The 26728-nt window shown below is 41.9% G+C and overlaps 2 protein-coding genes and 1 long non-coding RNA gene across 8 annotated transcripts in view; 2 read left to right on the top strand and 1 right to left on the bottom strand.

Moving 5' to 3' along the window:
• Window positions 1-3687, top strand: part of lonrf1l (LON peptidase N-terminal domain and ring finger 1, like) — a 13177-nt gene extending 9490 nt beyond the window's left edge. Inside the window, exon 12 of the mRNA XM_052084175.1 lies at window positions 2873-3687. Within this exon, the coding sequence (XP_051940135.1) occupies window positions 2873-3031 (159 nt within the window). The 3' untranslated portion in view covers window positions 3032-3687. The remainder of the gene's footprint in view (window positions 1-2872) is intronic.
• cabp4 (calcium binding protein 4) lies at window positions 1289-26728 on the bottom strand. Of its 6 annotated transcripts, none has more exons than XM_052084187.1 (10): window positions 25849-26728; window positions 20158-20217; window positions 19893-19994; window positions 19407-19542; window positions 15769-15799; window positions 15057-15200; window positions 12236-12345; window positions 9125-9312; window positions 5453-5494; window positions 1289-1474 (listed from the first exon to the last, which is right to left on the bottom strand). In XM_052084187.1, the coding sequence occupies exons 2-10, from the start codon at window positions 20211-20213 to the stop codon at window positions 1393-1395; spliced, it is 891 nt and encodes a 296-aa protein (XP_051940147.1). In that variant the 5' UTR covers window positions 20214-20217; window positions 25849-26728; the 3' UTR covers window positions 1289-1392. The 6 variants fall into 6 exon arrangements, with proteins under 6 accessions (XP_051940147.1, XP_051940148.1, XP_051940146.1 ...); XM_052084188.1 differs by having other exon boundaries at window positions 20158-20214; XM_052084186.1 differs by lacking the exon at window positions 25849-26728 and having other exon boundaries at window positions 20158-20266.
• On the top strand, window positions 11315-17273 carry LOC127613256 (uncharacterized). Its single transcript, XR_007966125.1, has 3 exons — window positions 11315-12183; window positions 12246-12387; window positions 16371-17273. It is a non-coding gene; the product is annotated as an uncharacterized LOC127613256 (long non-coding RNA).

The following is a 26728-nucleotide window of genomic DNA, read 5'->3' as shown; positions in this document are numbered from 1 at the left end:
TTTATTTGATTTTTAAATATTTTTTTGGTAAAAATGAGACTGATAAGATGATTAGGGTGCAGTGTAACTTAACACAAAAAAATATATTATTAACATGTACAAAGACACACAAATGGTTGTTTGTTTTCTCCTCGACACTCCTCGGATCGACTTGGGACCTGTCTTAGATCTACCGGTAGATCAGGATCTACCTAATGAGCACCCCTGCTCTAGATACATTCATTTCGACACGCTTATTTTTATGCAACTCTCTGATCATATGTCTCATGATGGGCCTCCTCTCCATGACTCAAACAAATCTCATGTTTGGGATTTACTGCAGATTTTATCTTTAAACTGTCACATCCGGAAAAATCCATGACCAGTTGTGCTCTCCCATAATGACAAAAAGAAGTTGCATTATTCGACACAGTGTTACCAGGGATTTCCCAAACTTCCCTTCACAAACATGTTTGTCAAGCCGCAATTTAGGGAAAGGCTTTAAGAGGTAGTAGGCCTCCTCTTACAGGGTTCTACATTAACAGTGGCCGTGACATGACGATGTTGGGCTACCCAAAGTTCAGTGATGCTGGCCGAAAGTGGTCCAGAACAGATTTCATAAATAAATATCATGAAAATAAGTTGTTCCTGCTTTTTTCAATACAGTATTCAATATTTTTTAGATTTATCTGCTTAAATTGATCTATCATGATTGATCCATTTAATGTGCTGCACACTTTTTTTGCCTTGTTACTAAAAACCTTTAGAATTGTTTAAGTACAAAATATCACAAATGTTCTCATATGAGTATTTAAATCCATTTCCAAAATGTGTGGTTGGCATTGCAACGTTCGTCAAATAAAGTCCCGACAGGCATCTAAATTGTGCAGATTATATATTTGCTTCGGGTCCATAAAGAAGCATTAAAATAAAAAGCTCAGTGTGACATAATGGGTAAATTTACCTCCTCCTTACATCAAAAGAAGCAATATTGTCAGCGGATCTGAACACTGGTGAATCGTTCTAATCCAAATGTAGTTAATTTTTAGTTCTTGAATCTTTCTTTGCCGAGTCTATTTCTACTTTAAATCGAATGTTTTCATGCACTGAGATTATGTCATCACTGAGTGAACAATTGGCAAATCCGCGGGTGATTAAAATGTCATTAAAAGTGGATGAGAACGCACACATTGGAACTGATATTCTGTTACTTTTGGAATGAAAACCTGAAGAGCCTCACTGTGTTATGTGCAAAGAGCCCAAAGGTGATGAATTGTGGGTGCGATCAGGCGAGAAAAAAGGGCTCCGGTTTGAGTCTTGTCCAGGAGAGGGTGCCATTTATTCATTCTTATTTAACTTGACCCCTGGAAATGAGTGGGCACCATGCCAGCCCTCGGAGAATGCTGCCTTGAGTCACTGCCCAAATCGCCAGTATGAAAAAACGCCACTGGTCCTCGCACCACCATTGTTTGTTTCCCATGTAGACATGGATAATCTGAGGAGAAATCAAGATGAAGATCACTCATGTCACGAACACTTTCTTCTCAACTACCTGCACTCTCTGTGCTTGGTCAGCTCCCGACTGAAAGACTGACATGATGTGAGTAAGAGGAACTATGAGTAGTCAGTCGGGCTTTTCACTCCTAAGCATTATGTCCGAAAATAACAACCAGGACATGAATAATGCTCTCTACTGCTCAGAAAACTGGCATTGAGAAGTGTTTTTTGACACAGCCAATTGCTTGTGTGCTTCTGTTTGGGAAAGCTTACATTAGCGGGGTCTTAGGTCCATCATAGAAGATTGCAGTTGTTGTGTGCTCCTTAGGCCAAAGAGGATTAGTGCTCAGCCCCGCGAGGACTTGAGGGGCGGAGCCTTTTGACAGTCTTGGCTCAAGAGCTTATGGGTGCTTCATAGCTAATCCTCCCGCTACTGTTGCATCACAGGTGTCATGAAGAGAATCCCCTTCGTCCACATAGCACACGGTAGAGGCTTTTTTGTTCCTCCAGCTATGATCACATTCATAGCTGCTACCGATGGCCATAGTGTATGCATTTAGCAAATAGGCATGTGTGCTCAGGTGATTAGTCTTGTCCCTTTTCCAATGCACTGTACTGGCTTGGCTATATGTATTTATGAGTCCACGGTGAGGAATGACAGGAATAAACACTCAAGCTAACATTAATTACCTTAATGTCATATGCCTGTTGCTGCAGTATTACAGGTGCGACAATAAATGATAATATTGTGTTAAAAAAATCTTTTGCTCAATTAAAAATATGAAACTCACATTTTTAGCTTTTATTAAACACATGGGGGAAATTAAAGATACTGAAATTAAAGTTATTTTTCTACAATATTCACATTCATTTAGATCACAGGGGTCAAACTCACGGCCCGGGGGCCAGATCTGGCCCGCCAAATCATTTTTTTTTATTTTGCATGCGACAGCAAATCAAACATGTTAACTTCTCTGATGCTTACTAATTTTTTTCTCAAAATTTCCAATTCCCGTATGTAATGTATAAGAGAGCAAGTGTATGTTTTCTTGTTACCAAAACCCTCATGACAGTAACTTAGACTATAGTTGAATAAAGCATTATTCTTGACTTCCTTATATGGTTTCACAGTCATAACGGCCCTCCAAGGGAACGGCAACTATAACATGGCCCGCGACAAAAATTAGTTTGACACCCCTGAGTTAGATGTACTTGTACCTCTATACTCCACTGGTTCCACTTTGTCCTTCACCTACTTTTGAATTTTTTGAGAAATTATTTTATTTATTTTGAATGTTTTATAACCCTGTTTAATATGATAATTAAATTATGGATTAAATTATGGAGTATGTCAGTGATTACAGTGGAATAATTTCATTTGTGCCCTGCATTCCAGGCGACTCCTAACGGTCCCGCGTGCTGCTGGTGGCTGCTAGCCGTGCTGCCCATTGACCCGCGCTACCAGCTCTCTGTCCTCTCCATGACCAGCCTCAAAGAGCGCCTAGTGAAGATCCAGCACATTCTCACTTATCTGCAGAGCATCCCCAACAGTTAAGAGCTTCCTCTTCTCGTCCTCGCCACTCCGCCGATTGGACGCTTTAAAGCGCCCTCACCCGAACTTGACACTCGCAGCTCCAAACCTACTATGCTAAAAACATCCTTGAGCATGCCGAGACATGGCCAAACCGCCTCAGGGATTCTTCCGGTGACGCACATTGTTTGTCACGTCAAACACGAGTCACACAAGGTGAAGCGGCTCTCGCCTTTCCAGAATTATGCAGAGGAACTTCCTGATGTACGGTGACAGCGTCAAGCCTTGTGTACACAATGAAGTGGCCATCATTGAGATGGATTGAGTATGTTGGTTTGGGTCAAATTTCACCTGTTGAAAGAGGTGTGGGGGGTGGGGGGTGTACGAGATGCCAATGGGCAAATCCAGAATGTTGCATTAAAAAAAAAAGTATTGTGTGTTGTTTCCATGTGGTCATGCTGAAAAACACTCATGACAACAAATTGTCATCCTGAATGTATACTTGTCAAAATCTTCCTCCCGCAGTGGACTATTGGCTCCAAAAATCTTCCAAAGTTCGTCACCTAAAACAGGAGATATTTATGTGTCGAACTACTTCTCAATACAACACTCAGATACTCCCAATGAATTAAATGCATGGAATACAAATGGTTTGTACATTCTGACTTTATTTTTGTGTAGACGTTTTCAGTAGGGGATATTGCAATATGAAATCACCAAATCAGTATATGCTGTATGCATCTACAAGGCAGACCTTTAATATTATTACAAATATTCAGCACCCATTCATCTCGCGCTGCTTGGCGGGGAGAACCTGTTGCCTTACAGCAGTGGTCACCAACATGGTGCCCGCGGGCACCAGGTAGCCCATGAAGACCACTTGAGTAGCCCGCCAGTGCCTGGACATTGTGATTTGCTAGTAGAAATTATGATTTAAAAATGCAAACATTGGCAGTACTGTGAGACATTTCGAAACACGATCAAAGTCTGACAATTTAAATCATCAAGTATTAAAAATAACACATCCTCATATTATTGAAGGTATTTTGGACAAATATGTTATTTCAGACGTGTATCAATTTGGTAGCCCTTCACACAATCGGTACACATGAAGTTGCTCTCACCCTCAAAAATGTTGGTGACACCTGCCTTACAGCATTTGACTTTGTGGTTTCAAGTTACACTAAACTTGGTTTACCAGTTTTTCCCATCTTGATAGGAAGTACAGTATGTTATAATTGTATTTTTCCAGCAGTCTCAAGTTCACTATATTGGAAAGATACAAATTTATGGCTGGTTTACTTAAATGATTTGTGAACAGTTTTTTTTTTCTTGTTTAAAGTATTGCTTTTTGCTCTGTTTTAAGTTAATGATTTTCAGTAATAAAAAAAAGCATTCGTTTTTTTGTTTTGTTTTCTTTCAACTTTGCTCATCTTAATACACACTTCAACAAACAAAAGGTTGAGAGTAAGGTGGATGGAGTTTATTTATTAGTCATCTGAGGGCCACACTGCATCGAATATACTGTACTGTATACACACAACACATGAGAGAAGGGGGAGAGATACACATGAAAGATATGACTCAAATCTCCAACCCCTTTGCAAGTTGTAAGACTTGCTACAACGGTAGGAATAAGAGTGCCTGGAATCTAATTATCCAGGATATTTTTGAGATATTAAAATAGATCTATGAACCATTTTCTCAGACAACCCTGTGTATTGGTCAAACCCTTAGCACCTGCAGAGAAAAAAAAATCCTGAAGCTGTACCTGTCTTTTAACCGCAGCGCCAGCCTATGTAGTTTCTGGCCCTGGCGTTTATTTGGCAGTACTGTACTGACATGACGAATGTCTTATGTTACATGTACGCCTCAGTATGTACCCTCTGTAGCCACAAGGGGGCGTCAATGTAGCATCAATGATTTACTCATGCTTCATCGAACCTATATTAGCGCTAATTGCCCATTTATTGTGAGAATAAAGCCATCCATCCATTTCCAAATCCGTTTATCCTCGCGGCCATGCTGCAGCCTATCCCAGCCATCTTCGGGCAGAAGGCGGAGTACACCCTGAACTGGTTGCCAGCCAATCGCAGGACGCACATCTACGAACAACCATTCATGCTCACAATCACACCTCAGGGACAATTTAGAATGTTCCATTAGCCTGCCATGCATGTTTTTGGAATGTGGGAGGAAACCAGAGTACTTGGAGAAAACCCACGCAGGCACGGGGAGATCATGCAAACGTCACACAGGATGGCCAGAGCCGGAAATTAGCCCTTTGCACTGTGGGGCGGATGTGCAAACTAGTCGAACACTGTGCCGTCCTTATGAAAAAAAAAATGATTGACTATTTCTTTTTCAGGCGTCAGAAGTAATGTACGTAGTTTCATGGGAGAAGGAAATCAGAGGAGCAGAGAGTGGTTGTAGTGCCATCCTCACCCTCCATCAAAGGTCACCGAGCAGAGAGCATCATCACGAACTCTGCGGAAAGAGACAGCAGGTGATAATGATCACAAAAGGATGCTGCTGTACATCATTATTAGCCCATACTGAGTTCACTCACACTCTAAAAACTTTCACATTGTTGTGATGACAACATCAGCAAGTTAACGAACCTCACAAGAGGCAATCTGGTTGAAAGAATAAAAATACGGTAAATGGCTATTTCATATCGTGACCTACCTAGACTAATGGCCTAAGTCACGAAGAACTGATCTATCTCCTTATTTTATTGCGTAATGGCTTCATTTCAGGGGTAGAATTGAATGATCTGTTTCACAAAGAGTTTTTGCAGCGTTGGCCACCATCATGAGATGTTTATGGCATTTTTGGGGGTTGAAATATAACATAGGCCATTATTTTAAGAATGTAATGAGATTTTGAAAATTCATCAGTATTCCTTGCAAATAACAATTGTAGACAGCCATCCTTGACAAAATCGCAAAGTTATAATTGCCACGCTATCATTGTCGTCATGTTGCGATATTAAAAGCAGCACATCTCCATGAACAAATAAACCATTACTTTTCACCCGCTTCAGTGGAACTCAGCATTGTGAACTACAATAGCCCATGATCCACCTCCGTGACAATCGGAAGATATGACAATAAAATTACTGGCCAAGCCCATTTCTTTGTTACACTTGCTATTGTGCACAACAACAATACATGGAGCTTCGGCCGTGACTGATTCCTGCACATATTTGTTTACGCAGCCGTGCTGGCAGTATCGCAGCCGTGGCAGTGAAATGGTTTACAGTTGGACAGCAGTGATAAAATTAGCATTTATCAGTCAAAATTCCATCCATTTTCTGAACCACTCCATTCAACTGAACACTCCATTTTTTACTACGCTTTGTTTGTTTTTTCATTTGGTCACCTGTCGAATGCTCATCCCCGCCACAACAGTTGTCTACCATTGTCAAAGTGTGGCATTTGCGTTTACACAAAGCAGCAACACTTTCTTTATTCTGCCAAAATAAAGGTAAAATTGATCAAGGACCGCCCATCAATTTACTTATTGTAGTTTTGTAAACAGAGATGTCGGCATGCGCCATAGATATCTCTCAGTCAGGGGTGTCCAAAATCGGTCCTCGGGCCGTCGTCCTGCCTGTTTTCCAGTTCTCTCGGGAGCAACACACCTGATTCAAATAATCAGGGTTCTTCTAATGCTGCTTCAGAGCTGGCTGATGAGCCATCACCTGAATCAGGTGTGTTACAGCCGGGAGAGCTAGAAAACAGGCAGGACGGCGGCCCCTGAGGACAGACTTTGAACACCCCTGCTCTAAGTCTAAAACTGACACTGCAGTCATTTTTAGAGGACAGCAACTCTGAGGGAGTGTAGCAGATTCGCTGAATTGTTTCCTATAATAGACACTGTCTGACCACGGACTGATGAACAGTGAAACTTTTTTTTTTAGATATTTTTCGTGTAATTTTTCCATCTTTATGCAAGTTGAGACTTCTTGTTGAATTAAAGAGTCGTTGAGAGAGAGCGCTGAGGCATGGCGAACTGAAAGCTTACAACAAAAAAGATGTGAATTCTAGGCAGAAAATGTAAATTTTATCATACTTTGGCCTTTACTATTTACTGAATTTCACAACAGAGAGGAATTTTCAAGGAGTTTAAGATGCCAAAAATGTTGAACTGATTAATTTAGCTGCCGGAAGGGGGAAAAAAAAAAGACTGAACGCTTACATACTGCATCCAATAAACTGTAATGTACAATTATATGTGGGGATATTTAATATGTACTAAAAAAGTGAATAATTCTTTTGCAATATAGAATATAGTAATCGTTTATATAACTTGCCTCTATGAACAAGTTTATATGATATGCATATATTGTATTATGCATAATCTGAAGATATTCTTTGCATATTTTTTTTAAACTGATTGGCTGCATAATGTAGGAAGCCGGATTATTATCAGCTACTAAACTAGCCAAAGTGAGAGGGGAGGGTGCAAAAGTAGCTCGAAAAAAAAAATTAAAACAGTGTGACTCAGCCACTCACTACCGCTGTGTGTGCTGCGAGCGCTTTTGCGCATATGAATCAGTTCAATGTTCTCTGTACAAGGCTTGGGATGGCTTTTTAAAATGATGATGTGAATTTGATGACACCTATTGAGGTGAGAGGTGGGTGGCGCAAATCTATAATCCCACCAGGGCTCAGGGCGGAAGGTTTACATTTGGGATATTCATTTATTGTCGCGCCTTGTTAGACATGAGGCCCCTGTGACACCTTCAAAACTGTGCCCTCGGGGCTAATTGATGATGATGACAAAGAGTGCTCGCTCATTGATCCCTTTTGACAATGACACGGCTCTTTCATATGTTGCCGATAATTGCAAGAGATTGGATTGCTGCGACAAGACAAAACAGATCACACTTCTTGGCTCTACGTGTGCTCAAGCCTTCATTCCCTGCTATCACATGAGCATGCGAGTGTGTGTGCGTGTGTGTGTGTGTGTGTTTTCTTAGCAGGTAATGCAATTTCTACTAAGTCCTTGAGCTGTCCAGCACAGTGTGTTCTCAATGTGTCGCATGTGAGACACGTTCCGGCATGTGTATTGATTGAGGAAAAAGCCCAATTAGATTGCAAAGAATCTTTCAGGCACGGCGCCTCCATGGAAGCGTGCCATTTTGTCCTCTTCCTACTTTCTCCTCCATTTGCTCTTAATGTTTTCTTGTAATAGCTTTTTTGTGTGGATACTTTGTGTCTACTGGATTTCTTCATGCACTTTCATAAAATACCGATAAAGAGAACCACAGGGAACAAATAGATTTACAGATCTCAAAGATATTCTTCATAGGGCACTGGTAATACTTACAATCTAGATTTGAATAATGTATTGTTGTGAATTGTTTGGGGAAAAAATGTTTAATTGACTCACACACAGCCAGTCAATCATATGCATGATTCGATTAAACAAGAGAGATTTCCTCATCTTAAAAATCACTTGAGAAGTTAAAAATTAGAACGCGTGTTCCCAATTTTTGTTCTTCTGACTAACGGTACATGATTTTTTTTCAACAGTTTTCGTTTCACACTAAGTACCACCTCAACAAATGCTAAGTATCATCATGAACAGCATTAAAATACACTAACATAGTTGGGAATCATAAGTGTTCAGCAAAAATAAGAAATAAAAAAATAAGGGTTCTTTCTTTAGTTACCGGTACTCTAAGACACCGTAAGATAACTCGGTTTCAACGCTGCGATTAAAATATTGCAAAATAAAACTGGCACGATCCGAAATGGACCGTATGGTAAGCATATTGCACAAATGTAGACTCGGATGAATGACGGCACAAAAAACATATAATTACAGAAACAAGTATGAAGAGAAAGCGCTGGCGACACAAAACCAGGAAAAGCCAATCTGAACAAATTATGCTTGCGAAGAATCTGCAAAAGCAATTCTGTGAAGAAAAAACCCTTCATATACTTCAATTCATCCTTATTAGGGTCACAGGTAAGCGAGAGCCAATCCCAGCTGAATTAGGACAAGAAGCGGAGTCCAACCAGGTTCCAACGACCTCAAGTCATTGTGACTTGCTCATTGATTTTTCTGGTGACAAATGTTAAAGCCTTGATGACTTACACTCACTCAACTAACGATGGGACATCTCTTTCTGTCAGCTGCTCACCATCAAAGTCGATGTTGCCGTCTTTGTTTAGGTCAATGTCACCAAGGATCTCCTCTAGCTCGCCCTTCTTCAGCTTTTCTCCAAGGAGGGTCTTCATCCCATCCTTCAGCTCCTCAAATGTGATTTTACCGTCCCCATTGCAGTCAAACTACAAATGAAAGTCAAGACAAAGGATGTGGAGGATTAGAGGCAGAGAGGATGAAACAACAGAAGTAGAATGCGATAAACGCAGTGCAAACAACGGAAAGGATTTTAGAGGTTATTAAAAGCCACATTAAAAATCCAATTAAAGTGTTCTCTAGATAGAAAAGAAACCGATTTGAGTTTGTGGACCAGCTACCGAGCTCTGTGAAGTCCTTAAAAACTGCAATCAGCTTAAATCTGCAGATGGGGCAATGCTGACTCATGAGGTGTTAGTCCTGAAGTGAGAACATCTTTGGAAATGAGGAAAGGGCTGCAAATGAATTCTCATTTGCACACATGGTGCCTGGAGTCACTCATGTGTCCCTCTTATAACTGATTATTTATGGTGCTGACTGTGACGCAAGGAACACTCCACGCGAAGACATATTGCCGATGCTGTGTTGAAAAAAAAAGTGCAAAAAAGTTTGACACAGAATAACATAGCAAGATGTATTTTTGGTGTTGGCACAGTACTGTAATAGACTGCGGTCACATGAAAATGTGATAAGTCTGGAGGTGAGGCATCTGTTAAGAGGGAACCCTTTAATTGTATTCCAAAAATGAATTTTGGGAATAATAATAGAGTTCATTTAAAAATAATTTAATGTTGAATATATGAAGTAATACATTTTAACGTCCTTGTAAAATGAAAATAACTGTGTCTTGTAAATTAGACATACCACACAGAAGCGTGTTGTTAACAATCCTGCTAAATTGATTGACAAAATGAGGTTCTAAAATTGTGAAAAATCAAGCCGTTCTAAACGTGAGCATATTTGAATGTCCGTAAACAACGCCCCACGCGGACTTTGCATGCCACGACGAGCAGTGCTTGTCACCAGTTAGCTCGCAAGCTATCCTCCCCGCTTGGTGGTGTGTCACTTTGTGTTAGTGCACACTGCACCAGTAGCATCCTATCAGTATCAGGTCTCTATGAAGGTAGGCGGTGATTGCTTTTCACAAACTTTTCTGTCTTTTTATTTTTCTGTTTAGTTCATCCTAGGGGCCGTTATGGCTATTGCTCATCAAGACATGTATGTGTAAGTGCGTGCGTATGCGCGCGTGTGCGGTCGATCGTGGGAGGTTGGTTGATCGAAAAGTAGATCTCCGGTCAAAAAAGGTTGGGCACACATGCCCTTTATGTTATCGTGGCAAGTTTGAGCATGGCTTCATATGAAAATCCCTTTTCAGTTAGGTACCGTTAGCATGGGGCATTGTCCACAAGAGAGCACATTTTAATACAGACAAGCTTTTAAAAGTAGCTTTAGCTCGTGTGACAAAACAGTCACGCAAAATCATGTACTGTAAAATAATGAATCAAAAAATAGTGATGCAATAAAGAGCTTCTAAAATGTGATCCTATTTGATGCATGAGACTATATTGCCAATAAGACATTACCCATATAAATCAAGAGCACAGTGAGTGCACCGTTGCATATCAAGCATTTTTTAATATTTATTAGCACAGAGCACACTTTATGTCAGTGTCGTCCATTCGGCAGTAATCATTAATAACTCCCACACACAGTGCCCAGGCAAGAGGCTGGCTTACAAATTCTAGAAAATAACCTAATTTGTCTTGCTTGGTCACGTCACGATTTTGCTTGGAGGAGGATGTGGGATCTAAAAATCGTGTTTTTCCTGACTTTGTGGCAGGCGGTGCATTCGGGACTTGGTCCTGCAGTGAGGATTTATAAGACTTAATCCACCTCTTTATACCTCATGTATTATGAGGCAATTAGAAAATTATTAGACAGAAATATGATTCAAAAAATATGTAGTATACGTGCAACTGTTTAACAAACTGGAGCAACTGTGATTCAATATTCATCTCATAACCAGAGTATTTTAAAAAAATCAATCAATCATATTGACATAATACTAACCAGAGGAACTCATTATTAAACACAACTGCTCACTCAATCACAAATCTGGCAGCATCCATATTGGATTTGTCAACGTGGTGGCGAAGATGTCAGTGCTTATGTCAACATTGGCTCTTGATAGTTCTGTTAAAATCTAACTAATTATGGCATCAAAGCCGGTGGAGTGTGTAAATTTGCTGTCAGTGTGGGAATACAGAATAATTTTGGGGATTATTGTTTTTGGCACAGCACATATGTATCAAGAAGCATCAATTATTTGCTCAAATTCACTCTTCACAGACTGGCTCATTCCCAAATTAGGCCAGCACACTGTCGTAGGATGCAGGCTGAACAACTATCGATGTAGTTAGGACATCTGCTTCCCAGTTCTGAGGTTTTGGGTGTCTTTTGTTGTACAGCAAAATAGACAGTATATATGCATATTTTTTTGTGCAGATTTTCATCTGGCACTGTATTTTACGAACATTTAGTTTGATACCATGTGCCAATTCCTGTTAGCGCTCAAGTGTAGTGTGCATCCTGTACCTGTGCAGGTACTCTGTCTACCTCCCACTCAAAACTGTACGTATTCTTTGGATTTTTTTAAACACACATTACTTCGAAATCCTTCAGTCAGGACGTTTGCGCACAGTGCCACACTGCCAGCCCCCACCCCACCCAATATGACGTTTCCATGCTATAGCTACTTATTGCCTATCGAGCAGTGGTCGGGAACTCCGGTTCTTCTTGAGGCATATCCTGCCCGTTTTCGATCCCTCCCCACACCAACGCACCTGATTCAAAGGATCATCATCAGCAAGCGCTGTAGAAGCATGAAACGATCAAGATCAATTGACTCAGGTGTGTTGGATTAGGGAGAGCTCGGAAACAAGCAGGATATGGATCTCTAGGAACCGGATTTCCCGACCCCTTCTCTATTGGAAGCCTTTTTTCTCCACCCCCTCATTCAAGTAAGATCCACACACTTGCGATGGTGTCGGCTTCGTCATAACTGATCATTACCTGTTTGAAGGCACAGCGGAGCTCCTTGAGCCCAACCATGTGAGCAGTCTCAGCGAGCATCCTTGGGCCCATTAATTCGCAAAAGTCGTCGAAGTCCACGTGGCCACCCCCTGCAGAAGGACAAAGCAAACTAACCGAGTTCGCAAACGCAGGTGGGCAACATTAACATTATTTAATAATGTTTTACTGCACACGATTCGGTTATAATGTCATTGTTTTTTTGGCCACCTGAGGGCAGTAGAACAAACTGATGGCACAGCAACAAGTCAAACTCTCCTAATGTGTGTCTGTAAGCAAACTAAATCTTGTTTAAACATCGCGCAGATGGTTAGCTCTCATTTGGCTCTGTTTGTATTCATCAGGGAAAATGCAGTAACTGCGACTGCTCAATACTTTAATATGTATTTCAATACAGACAGGTAGAGAACGATTACACACAAATGGAGCACACACACACAAACACACACACACACACACACACACGCTTAGTTTTTTTTTTTTTAATGGTGACCGTTGGAAAAAAAGATTCCAAATGTGAGTTTCAAAGGGGCAAGAAAAGGTTTCCACAATACAGAACAGACTGTATTTGATATAGGTTTGACTCAACAAGCTTTTGTGGCCATTTCATGATTAAAATGTGATGATCCCCATTATCGGTGACTTGCAGCAGCATACAGGTATATAAATGTAAATGTTAAAAACCAGCGGCTGAAATATGTGACAGCTAATTATGTGATTTTCAGCCAGCAAATGATTTTCTTATTTGCTCAAACCGATAGAGTACATTTTTCTCTGCCCTGGCAGTTGTGTAGCAGCAGTCTGGGAGGAGTCCTGAGACTGCACAAGAATTTCTTTGCCTTAAGTGGGTCAGACCATAAAATATTCTAAACGTCTTAGAAGAAAAATATTATTTTCTCGACTGAAAGTGCTTGAGTGGTTATGGGAAAAAGATATCATTTCATGGTATTGTTGGCTCCAAAGGGATTTAAAAAGAAAAAAAAACTAAAGCCTCTTCTCCCTGTAAGGTTAGCATGCATGAATAATTCAAATTACAGTTTAGAGTGTGAAACAGTGACAGAAAACAAAATAATCTCTTATTTGTTATCATATTTCGCTCATAGCTATGGTGGGTCCGCAAGTGTTTGGAGGTGTGCAGTGTTCGATTTTGGCTCCAGCCCTCTTGTGTGGAGTATGCATGTTCTCCCGGTGCCTGCGTGGGTTTTCTCCGGGTACTCCCACTTTCCAAAAACACTCATGGCAGTTTAATGGAGCGCTCTAAAATGTCCCTACGTGTGATTGTGAGCATGAACGGTTGTTCGTTTTTGTGTGCCCCGCAATTGGCTGGCAAACACTTCAGTGTGTACCCCGGCTACTGTGCGGAAGCAGCTGGGAGAGGCTCCACGTTGGCCTTGTCATTAGCTCGATCTACGCATTAAAATTATTGAAAACCTGCCAAATTTGGCCATAAGAGAGACAGAAAAACATCTGGAGACCCCGGTCCTAGGAGATTAGGGCTAAGATTCTCTGCCATCATAATGACTGGCTTATGTTTTGTTTGTGAGCAGTATAGTTCAGGGAAATACAGTAAATGCTTCGATGAATGCTATTTTTGCTTTACAAATAAACTGAAACGACGAGTCATACCAATTACGTTTAAAGGATAACCTCACCCAGTTACTTGCGCTAACTAAACATAATCAAGTCGCAAATCAAGCTCTTCCTCACTGGGGCACATCTGGGCTTTTAGTTTTTCATTTTTCTTGTTTACTATTGAGACGTCATTAAGCACACCTGTATGATATAATGAGGTCCAATGCAAGAGCTCAGAAAATTAGCCTTCAGCAAAATGCTTTTAATTCCCACATTCAGTGCCACAGGCTTATTTGGGGAAACCACGGAATGCATTGCTCTGACATTGGTCATCTGTTTCACAAATACTTTGTGTGTGCAGTATGCAGGACATATGTTTGATTCTGATCACGATCAAATTTGGTATGTTTGTGACAATAGTTTTGGTTTTATCATGGACCAAGAATAGCATTTCCTTATTCACTTCTGTTGAAGTTATATTTTTTTTCTGATTTTTAGATTTCAGACTTTGAAGGAGCTGACCTTATTAATGGGGCCTGGTACTTTTGTTGAACACTATGCATATACAGTAGGCTATCAAACAATTGGGGGGGATGTCCAATGTGATACACTGGTCATTTATTTATAAATATTGTACAGAATCTTGCAGGATTATACAGGTGGACCTAATTTTGAATCTACCATCAAACACATCAATCTTATATTCAGAAACTAAATCCCTACATAATCTCTTGAATGTCTTTTGCAATAGCAAAGGCACACAGGCAAGATTTGGCTGTTTTATGCTGCCTCTCTCTGACACAATGTTTTATAGGTCACGTTTTCTCAGAATTTAGAATGTAGAAGCTGAACTATTCAGTGTGATGCATGTTTGTTTGTTTGAGGAACGAGAAGCAAAGGCAGCCCCAACTGGGGCTGCGGAGAAGGAATATCTCAACCTGCACTTCAACATGCAGAGTCACAACCATATAGCAACACACATGCAGGATGTGGGCCATCAATCAGGGTGCCAAAAAGCCTCCAATGTCCCCGGCTTCAAAGACAAACATCAATTCCGCACAGCGGAAGGGGGAAAAAAAGTGCAACGCACATCGACACATTACACGTTACACACACTTGCTCATCTGAGATGGACCCATCAGTCATTGAATGACATAACATCTGAGGGACAAATGAAAGCGAGCCATGCATACACACACACACACACAAAGGCAAACAAATGAATACCCACATCTCATCTTGATCTGCTGGATGATCTCGATCAGTTCCATCTCTGTAGGCATGTATCCCATGGTCCTCATGCAGTCAGCAATGTCTTTGTAATGTATGAAGCCATCTGCATCATAGTCAAACTCCTTAAAGGCTTCTCGCAACTCTAACACACACACACACACACACACACACACAGGTCAGAATCTTTAAAATGGTGTCACAACACCAGGCACAACAGAAATAAACTCAATGTAAATTACTTCTATCTGTCCTAGTATTTATAGTTTCACTCCAGATAAATGACTGCTGTCATTTTAGAAAGTGTCTAAAAAGTCATTAAAACAAAGAAACTGTGCTGGGTTCAGACATTCAATATATAATCCGTTCAGTCCACATGTCTCCAGGCAGATCACACCCTAACCCCCCCCCCCCCCCCCCCCCCCCCCCGCCCAAACTCCCTTGTAAAAGTCTCATATCTAATGAGAACACGTGGAGATCTTTTTGCACTTGGCTTGAAGCTTGAGGGCAGAATACAGTATTGAAATGAGATTAGGATCATGCTGTGCCTTTTAAACCCAATAAAAGGACTGTGATTCACCATACTTTTCTGACAGATGTACTCCAGCATAAGAATTATACAGCTTTCCAGAAGTAAATCTCAGCACGGTTGTCAAAGATGCAGTGACGTAGTTGACGCATGGCTACCCTCCGTCACCCAATTGGCATCTTACCATCCAACTCCAGGGGCATCAGCTCTCGTTCCTACGCAGCACAAGAGGAGGAAAAGACGCTGCATTTAGTTACAAGACACGAGTGGACGACAAGATATTAAAATCAAGGTCACTTCAAGAGGTCAAATTCTCTTGAGAAACTCCCCAGTGATAATCAGTTTGTGCCGACCAAATTAGAATAACATGCATATCATGTCAGCACAGCCGCATGATGACAACAAGCACTAATGGGATTTCACCCTGCAACGTTTCTCATTTGCAAAATGACGCAAGATCATACACTCCTACAACACACACACACACGCGCGGGCACACTCGTCTACAGCTGCAGCCTCCAGAGGGACCTGCCATACGCTTCGGCTGCGCACATACAAACACCCACCCACACGTAAACAAATGCAACGGTGAGTCGTACTGACTTTGCTCTGTCACAATGACACACAGACACAGAAAGATGGCTGCATATGCTCGCCAGCGCAGGAACACAAAACACAGCATTTGCATACGGTCTTGTGTGTGAACCGTTCTGTATTCTCTGCTGTTTTCTTTTGACATTTGCTCAGGCTGACGCTCCCTCTCTTTCTCCTTCTGTTCCACCCCAGCCACCCACCACCACACTTTTCATGCAAAGCTGGAAGCCGGGAAGACAAGGTCCGCATGAACATGAATTTGGAACGATTAAGGTGGAGCAAAGCCGGAGTTTTAGTTACTAAAGAGTTAATTCAGGGCAGGAAGGCATCCTGAGGCATCCCGGTAACTTCCCCAAAAACAAATAGACTTGTTTTCAAAGAGTGACAAGTGCTTTGTTTGTTGCCCATGAGGGCAATTGCAAATGATTTGCCTCAGTCCTCAAAACAATGGTCTCATTTGCATACGTTTAAACACGTTCTGGATGTAATTTGCAAATGTTAATTGAGATGATTTTGAAAGATGAACCAAAAATTAAAGGCATAATCTTATTAAAATGAGTGTGCCTTAAGTAAAACAAAACTATAAAAAAAATGTTGGAATCGCACAGGCCTACCCGATGCACAATTTGTCTCCTTAACCATCATCATATTCACATTGGGAAGCGAGAAACATGAAAGCTCACTCGTCCTTGTATAAGACGTATGGCGATGCTGCTTGGCACATACCCCTGGGATATCTATAACCTCAAAGAAACCTGACTGGCACAGTAGTTTAACAGGCGTATAAAATCTCTGATCATTTTTTTCCCCCTTTCGTGCAGCTGTATAAAATGAAACTGAAGGCTGTATAATCAAGTCAAAAGTAACAAATACGACCCAATATTTGTAGCATTTGCAAATTGACCTTTACTGCCATTCTTTTTCACCTGCCACTTGCAATCCCTTCTTGGTAATTTTAAGGTTCTTAGAGTGACCATTTGTCAAAAAAAGGGGGGGGGGGGCACATGAGTAAATAAATACACCATTGTATTTAATAATCCCACTTAAGAATGAACAAGAATATAACTCAGGCGGGTGCAGAAATGCGCCAAGGCCTACAGCATGTGCCTGATTATTTTCTGAGAAAGCAAATCTTGGATACACGTCTTTATCTGGATCTGCAGCAAGTTGTACAGTAATATTCTCTTATGTTCTTGTTTACATACAGTATGTACCACCCATCCATACAGTTTTGTGGTAACTGATGATCAGTTTTTGGGTAACTCTAAAGTGACAAAAGCATGGTCTCTATCCTGTTTATATCCTCACCAGCATCGCAAGTGTGCCTGCGGCCTATCTCAGCTGACTTTGGGGAACAGGTGGGGTATCCCTTCAACTGCTCACCTGCCAACTGCAGGGCACATGTACTGTAAACAACACCCTTTGGCGAAAAAAAAACCCCACCCAGGCGTGGTCAGAAAACTACACGCAAAAAGGCCAGCGCCCAGATTTGAACCTGTGACCTCTAAACTGTGAGGAGGATGTGCTAGCCAGTTGTCAACAACAAAACCAAACCGTGAAAAGCCTGACAATGGTGGTGGAGACAATGAAATGTCCTTTGCCCAGGACATATTTAATACATTCATCAAAGAAGGTCATTTGGTTTAAAGTCCTGCACGGCCTCATGAAAATTAGCAGCCCTTATGGCAAGCAGGCTCTCATGGCAGCCAGGCAAACAATTGTTCTCTGCAAAACATCGGCAGCCGAGATGAAACACAACTTCAATGCCAACGCACACTTGTGCCAGCAGTGATTCCGCTATATGTCGCACTCTGCCTCAAACACTAAAACGTTCTTATAATTCATACAAATCATTTTTAATGTTGTTTTCAACACTGCAACATTAGAGCTGGTGTCACCTGGGGTACATTGGTTATGTTTATCTTATCAAAGATCCTCTGCTCCACAAGGGTATATTTAGATGGCAAGGTCAACACATTAATTGGATTTTTCTTTCATCCAGAAAGGATTTGATGGCCATGCGGGCTCGGAACGCGCCCATCGCATTGAGCCCATTAACGGTTAATTTCATCCTGTGTGCCTTCAGTCGTCCCACGGAGCAGCCCACTGTTTCTCAAACACAAAATACATATATGAGAGCTATGTTGATGTTGGCAAACGGTGAACTGGGGATGTTCAAACGGCGACGATGCGGCATCTGTGTTACTTCTTCCGCCATGGAGTATCTGCCCTCTGTATCTTTCTTCTCTTGTAGCAGTGTCAGCCATGCAATGCATCAACTCTCTTTCATTATCTATTTGTCTTGTCCGGCCTCCTCTAATGAGGGCTGACAGTAAACTTAGCTAAGGGGCTAATTAATACTGAGGCAGGGATTAGGATCATTGCAGGATGAATGGTCTGCTCGCTTCAGCCTCTTTGCCACAAGTACGTAAGTTGTGCACGGGGGAGGGGGGGGGGCAACGCAGACCCTTCTAACTTCGTAGTGGTGACGGCGTTGGAAGCAAATAAGTTGAAGGTCATCCTGGAGCTGTTTTCACCTCCGGTAAATGGGCTTTAAAGCAACAAAACGGCCTTGTTAGTTACTGAGAAGCCAAGCGAAAAACATCATTAAAACGTTCAGGCAGATGACTCCCTTTGGTGAAAATGGTTCTCCTTTTTTGGATATTGGTAAATCCCTCCCCAGTGATGACAAAGCATGAAAACAATTTTCGTTTTGTAATGAGGTCTCATTAGGGGCTCATAATGTTCCTGGATGAAAGTGATCTCGCCATAATGGTAATAACAGGAAACACCGTAAAACTGAATCAAATACATAATGGTCTTCAACAGAGCTCTGTTTGTCTGCCTAAATGTTCCCTTATGGCCATGATTCTCCATTCTGTGACGAAAATAAAATGGAACCTAAAAATCTGAAAGCCCCTGTGAATTCAACACACATTTTTTCTGGGAAAAACCAGGTCGCACAAAACGTCAGACTTGCTGTCAGACAAAACATCAGCATATTCAAAAGTGCTTGCATTTTTTTTGAGATTTCAGCAGTGGATCTGAAAGGATTGTTTTGAATATTTTTCAATGAAAAAATCTATTGATCTAGATTGGTTGTTTACAAACAAGGAATGGACTATTATTTTCAGACTGATATTCCAATGTAGTTCCAGCAAAGCTATTGAGAAAGTAAAAAGAAAATGGTAATTATTCCAAAAAAGGTTGCCGGGTTGTTGAACTGACCTGTCCAAAGAGTTTATTGAGGTATGCGATGTAGGCGGCAGCCACTGCTGAGCTATTACTGAGGCTCCGTTTACCGCGCCGATGACGCTCCTCACCAGCACCGTTGCCCTTTTTCGGAGTCGTTGGAGACTTTGAGCTGTAAATTGTGCATTTTGGAGCCAACGATCAGCATCAATCGGGGGCTTTTAACTCCCCATTGCGACTCACTTAAACACACCCACACACATTTTGGGGGGACCAAATTCTCATAAAGATACAGCTGCATCGCACACGCTTTGAAGTTACTGCTTAGAGAAGAAATAATTGAAAAACATGAGCAGTCCAATCAGCTGACATGGCTCATTACATCAGTCACTGGAGAAACGGGTGAAGTGTCCTTTAATTTAGACCTCTGAGTGCTTGTTTTGCAGCTGATGCACCAATCAGGGACTCCAATTCTCTCCTTCTCTTAATCAGTGTTGATGAGAAACAGAGGTTGATAATAACCAGAATTTCTTGGAGAGGCTGAGCTGAAGAGCCTTATTTTTAAATCGGCCGGTGGTCGGGGATCTGCCGGCTACTGGACTCCTCGCCCCTCGAAGAGAAATGCTGGGAGTGAGGGGAAAAAAATATCATGGTTAAACCTTTAAAATGAACATTTAGAATAAGATGACTATTTATATTCAGAACTAAAAACAATTTGATGTCTGCCTTTTGGGAAATGTACCGGTTTGGTAATGATTCAATGCTAATATTGTGAAAATTTACTAACCTGGCTGCAGACGATGGGCGACTTTCTGGTCCTGCCTTTACAGTTTTTAAAGACATCCTGCTGGAAAGAGACAACAAATTTGAAAAGAGAAATTCCATAGATTCATTAATTCCACAGCTGGAGCTCATGTTGGCCAACTGGGGAAAAGGTGGGAAAGAGAAGAAGAATATTTAAGTGGGGTTGTTTGAAGTCAGCAGACTCCCATGCATAGCAGCAAGACTCTGCCGCTGTCCTAATGCTTTTGTCCAGCATGACTGAGAGCCGTCGCTTGTTGACAATGGAGAGTTTTACAGTCATGAAAGTCTTTTTTTTTTTCTTCTTTGTTTTGACAAGTAATAAGTCATTTGTGCAACGGACATCTTCTACGTGACTCAACTTCATCTTTGTCATTCGAATGAAGAGTATGACTCAAGACATTGTTTTGCAATTCATTTTGCCTTCAAACGTTCTTTTTTTAAAAACTCAGAAATGACCCTTGTGAGGGTTAAGCAGTTTGGAAAATGGAGGGATGGATGAATGTTGATTTATGATACAGCACTGATAAGGGACTCCTTGCACTAAGACAAGAAGTTCTTTAATTGTCCCACAAGGGAAAATTGAATTTCATCATTTTCATGCATATAAACACAAACCTTGATCTGCATGAATGCCTGCATCAAGGGAGCGATATCCCCGTGAATAGACTTCACTAACAATGTGGCACTCAAAGTTGTTGTGTTCAAGGGCACATCGGTAGTGCTCTCCTAAATCGACTCATTGTACTGTAGATTGGTCCTTATGGAGCTAAAGCTGCGGGGTTTTTTGAGGCAACATCGAATCAAAGCTAAAATTATAGGAAAAAATAAGTGGAACTGACATATTTTAAGCAATTTTATTTGTCTCCTCCAGGTGACTCATTTCATTTGTGTTCATATGCGAGCGTGAGTTGCTTCATACCAAGTGACAAGAAAGCAGGTGTCAGACAGATGAAATTCAAACACCTCGATGAAACGGTGTAAATAATCAAATATCGTGCAGTGCAATAAAATCACATAAGCGATGAAAAAAAGAACAGAGAGACAGTCGGGATGTGGCTTACAGATGGGCTGTGAAGAAAAACGGTATGCAAATTGGTCGACGGGGAAGCGATAGAGGAAGAAAGATTGAAGAAAGGGGCCGGGGGGTGAGAAACTTGTCGAAGCAGAGAGCAGAGACTTATGGTTGACTGTTAGTGGGGCAGATTAATGTTCTGTCATGGACCTTTGCCATTCTGACTATCACGGCCTGATGATGAATAACTGCATTTGGTGTTGATCTGCAATAAACACAAACCCTTCAATCCACCGGCGTGCATGCCACAGAAGCGGCACAAAGACAGATACCCATGATCTGCTCCAGCGGCCACCACTCGGCCCTCCGCCTACTCGTGAGCGCTAATAGGAAGAGACATGAAGATCAACCAGTCCTCTGAATTACACCCGACCGCTTCATGTGCCGTCGCCAAACGAACCCTATTGCCAACTCCCACTGGGTTACGACGTGCCATGACTGAGTAGTGATTGCCTGTCTGTCACGCTTCCATACAATCAGCGTGCATGCTGATTGCAACATGCTGCAAGCATGTTAAACTGGAAGGAGGGGGGGAAGGGGACGTTCCTGTCCTCGGGAGATTCTCTCTTACACCGTTACTCGTGACCTTCTACATTCATAGGTCACAACAATCGGTTAACATGCACAATGCCAACAGATAGATTTGAATCTAAAATATATTTTAGGAACGTTAAAAAAACACACACACACACAATCTAGTCATCTTCTATGCCACTTATCCTTTCTCGGGTGGGTGGGGCATTCTAAGGTAACATTTTAGCAACAGAATTTGCAGTCAATTTTAAAAAAATGTTGGCCCGGGTCAACCCTTCCTTACGATCCTCTTTTTAACAATTAAGTTATTAAATGTTATGACTGCTGAGCAACGTTTCCTCTAATTTTCTATGCGTCTGAGCATTCACACAAACTGCCCGAGGATTCCTTGGGCCACGGTGAGCAACATCAGACATGCACATGGACCTGAGCTCACACAGCGTTACATGATGTACAGGTAGGTGTGTTACATTAAAAAAATCAAGCCACCTCTATTTTTAAATGGAGCATATCACTAAAAAGACACTTGGGAGAACACAATGAAGTGCAGACTACTGTGCGCTAATCCACTAAACTCACCATTTGTCAAAATTGATCTGAAATACAGGTGGGGTAGGAGGAGGGGGGGGGGTTGACTGACCCAGTCAAAGTGTGAACATTTGCATTTTACGCATTGGTGACTAAGGCAGATGGGTTACCAGATTTTATATGACCATCAACACTTTATACGTGTGTTGCGGTAATATGCTTCAGTTGTGTTTAGACATAGGAAACATCGAGGCTCTTTTTGAGGTGAGAAGTGGACAGGGCGAAATGCTGGACAACGCCGAGTACGCTTGTAAGTCGACAGAGCGGAATATTTGGGTGAATGCCATGATAACATGGCATGTGTGCCAAGTGAACTTTTCAATTTATTTATATGAGGAGACTATATGAAAATCCAATATGGAAATACAACTCAGGTTTTATTGTTTTTTTAATTTTTATTTTTAAGAAAATTCATATCCCGCACGCATTTCTGAGCAAGGTTGTCAAACTCATTGCTGTCGCAGGCCACTTTGGAGTTATGGCTTCTCTCGTAGGGCCGTTGTGACAGTAAAACCAAATCAATGTTTAATCATCACATCATATTATTACTTTGATTCATTCATTCATCTTCCGAGCCGCTTGATCCTCACTAGGGTCGCGGGGGGTGCTGGAGCCTATCCCAGCTGTCTCCGGGCAGTAGGCGGGGGACACCCTGAATCAGTTGCCAGCCAATCACAGCGCACACAGAGACGAACAACCATCCACGCTCACACTCACACCTAGGGACAATTTAGAATGTTCAATTCGCCTGCCACGCATGTTTTTGGAATGTGGGAGGAAACCGGAGCACCCGGAGAAAACCCACGCAGGCCCGGGGAGAACATGCAAACTCCACACAGGGAGGCCGGAGCTGGAATCGAACCCGGTACCCCTGCACTGTGAAGCCGACGTGCTAACCACTGGACTACCGGGCCGCCCCCATATTATTACTTGTACACAACAAATTGATGGATTGCTAGGTTTGAATTCAGTCAAGTTTGTTCAATTATTTTCAAAGTGAGTGTAAACAAGGTAGAATCATTATTGCAATGTTTGACATTTCGTTACAGATTTTAGCAAGGATCGTGGAAGTTGACACGCATGATTTGCTTTCGGGGGCCACATAAAATGATGTGGGGGCCGGATCTGGCCCTCCGGCCATTAGTTTGACACATGCGTCTTAGAGGGATCATGACTGGGGAGAAATTTCAATGTATGCATTCCTTCAGTGATGTGTAAACTTATTTTCTCAAGGTTAATGTGTCTCACAGCTGCATTTTTTCATGCATGCTTTTGGATAACATACAGGCAAAACAAAATATGTGGAGTTTTTCTTGTGATGGTCTCTTGTTGTTTTCCAAAAGAAATGCTCTCATCTCCACTGAGCACAAATCCCATCAGAGTAAACCAACACACTCAGAGTAAACAAACACAACATCAATCATGGAGTGACTGACGAGTGTGCCGCTCTCCTCTCTAAGTGGTCAATTGCTGTCAATCACGGAGCGGACGCACATAATTTTAGATCCAAATCATCCTAATTGATATAATGAAATTGGGAGTCGTGTGGACTGGCTTGCTGGAAAATAAGGAAACAGAATAGAAGAGGCTGCTTGAAGGGCTTGACTGGAGTGTGAGGGGTTAGAATCTAAATGGAGATGGTCTAAATATATTTCACAAGAGCCACCGGGGTGAAGGATTCTGGGATTCATTACTGATATCACACAAACAAGGACGCCACTGTGGATGTGCACACGCATTTGACAAAAGTGACAACAAAACATATAAAACGACAAGGGCATATCGTATGTACCTGTATCTCGCCCATCATCACTCAAATGTGTACAAGAGTCACATGCCAATCACCAACACCTAATGTTTGAAATAAACCAGTCAATTAAAATAAATATATTTCGATACCCATATAGTGAAAATCAATCTAGGCTGCTCGTCAAAGTCTACTTAATATTGCAGTTCTTAAAACTTGTGTTTTTTCATTCATTCATTCATCGTTCCATTTTTTTCCTAATTATCCAGGGGCGCACCTCCCTAGCCACTTCGTTCAGCTCTGGCATGGAGATTCTGAGGTGTTTCTCTCTAATAGTGAAAATCAATCCGGCCTGCTCGTCCAAGTCTACCTCATATTGCAGTTCTTCAAACTTGTGTTTTTTCATTCATTCATCCTTCGTTCCATTTTTTTCCTACTTATCCAGGGCGGCAACTCCCGAGCCACTTTGTCCAGTTCTGCCTTGAGGATTCTTAGGTGTTCCCAGGTCATGCAGGAAGCTTTAGTTTCTCCTACGTGTCCGAAAATATGCCTGCAGCATCTCACCAGGGAAGCATCCAGAAGCCATTCTAACTGGGTGTGCAAGCCCTTTCATCTCTCATGGCGAGCCCAGAGGCCCCCAGGGGGACGTGGGGGGGGGGACTCATTCCGTCCTCTTGATTTTGTGATCTTGTACTTACTTTCAGTCTCAAATCACAACTCATGACCATAAGTGAGAGCATATTGAAAGCTTTGCATATTGACTCAGCTCCTTCTTCACAAATGTCATCTTCCACCTGGAGAGGGCACTCCACTCTCTTCCGACTCAGGATTGTTGTTTGTTTTGTTTTTTTCGTCTGACCTTAAACTTGTGTCCGGTGATGATACAAATTACTCCCATTAACATAATGACATGTCCTTCATCCGACCTTTGGCGATAATACACAGATGAATTGAATCTAATTGTCAGAACTATTCAGCCTGTGAGAAAGCCAAAAGTCAGTTGACTTTGTTGCGAAAGTTTATTGTCCAAAAATGAGGTTGACTTGAGGTTAGGCTTGACATCTCTTTGTCTTCTTTCTCCTTTCTTTTCTTTTGGATCACACGAGCTGTCCAGCCTGAAGACAATCCACCGGTGCTTGATCCATAAAAGGCCGATTGTAATGCAATTGGTTCTGGTACTCCATCTTATCTTCAGCTATTTCAACACCTCTCAACTGTTTCCTCTTCGCAACCCCACCTTACCACCATTGATTTTGTGTCAGGGTCCTAAAATGGGACCGTCACCATCATCACTGACATTGATAAGAGATTTGGATAATTCAACCTTTTCCTCACCGCCATCCTTCACTTTGTAATTCACAGACTAATTTTTCTCTGCTCTCGTAAAGATCGGTTTTAAAATGGTGCGGTGGACCTTTGAATTCAAAGCGGCTGACTGAGGATGTTGTAGAGAGCGACGGGGCAGAAACAGCAAACCAAAAACAAAGCCCTTGAAAACCGTGGCCGTGTTGGCGTAAGGGAGCCAAAAAAATTCATTCAAATCAAGCAGAGAGGAGAAGCCTGTCGGTGTCATTTGTAAAAACCGGTGTGAAATATCGTGAAAAACTTGCTCCGGCACAGTCTCACAAATGAACCATAGCCAATTCCTGCTGCGTTGAATTATTGAGCATTCCAAAGCAAAACAAGATGAAACTTAACTATAATTCAATAGCATAGCCACTTTGTAGTCTTACCTTCTTGAACAGGCAAAAACGTTGTGTTTATTTCCTCTTTGTTTGACCGGGATGATAAACAATGTGTCTAGGCAAAGCCTCACCTAACCTGTGGCTTATACAATAAAGGTGATTATCCATCTAAATATGTCTGGATTAGAGAAGTAGCTGGCCTGTTCTACACGAAGGGCAATAATACTGCCGGGGAGGAGTGGGGACATTGTGTCTCGAGAGGTAATAAGATTCAGATTCAGAAATGCATGCATGAAACGGGCACCGGGCTTAAGGCCGCGTTTCACTGCTTGGCAAAGGTGGAGTGAATGTGAGAATGTTATCCGGTTCCGTGAGGGTTCATGAAAGGTTGCTCACATGGTCGCAGTTTTACTTGTCGCAAACAGTCGTTCTTTTGAACAGGTTGCAAATTCCCGAGACCACGTGAGCGTAGTTCAAACATATGTCATATTTCATGCATTCGCATTCCCAGGCGCTCGCAACTCCGTCAGATAACAGCATCCAATCTCCACAATGATCATCATGAAAGAGATGAGGGAAACAAAAAAAAACCCCACAACAAACAAACAGAAGACAAGGATCCCACAGAGGGCTTTTGGGGAAGGTGTGGACATTCATACCGAGGTGCCGGCAAGCCAAGAAAGAACTCACTTCACTTTCAAAAGATGTTGCAGATCCCGCTGGTGCAGCGGAACCCGCAGAAATTCATTCATTCATTCATTCATTCATTCATTCATCTTCCGTACCGCTTGATCCTCACTAGGGTCGCGGGGGGTGCTGGAGCCCATCCCAGCCGTCTCCGGGCAGTAGGCGGGGGACACCCTGAATCGGTTGCCAGCCAATCGCAGGGCACACAGAAACAAACAACCATTCGCACTCACACTCACAA

Source organism: Hippocampus zosterae, chromosome 13, assembly GCF_025434085.1.
Source record: "Hippocampus zosterae strain Florida chromosome 13, ASM2543408v3, whole genome shotgun sequence".
In the NCBI taxonomy this organism is placed as follows: Eukaryota; Metazoa; Chordata; class Actinopteri; order Syngnathiformes; family Syngnathidae; genus Hippocampus; species Hippocampus zosterae.
Note: the sequence above shows the minus strand (reverse complement) of the source record. Positions and strands in the feature narration are given on the sequence as shown.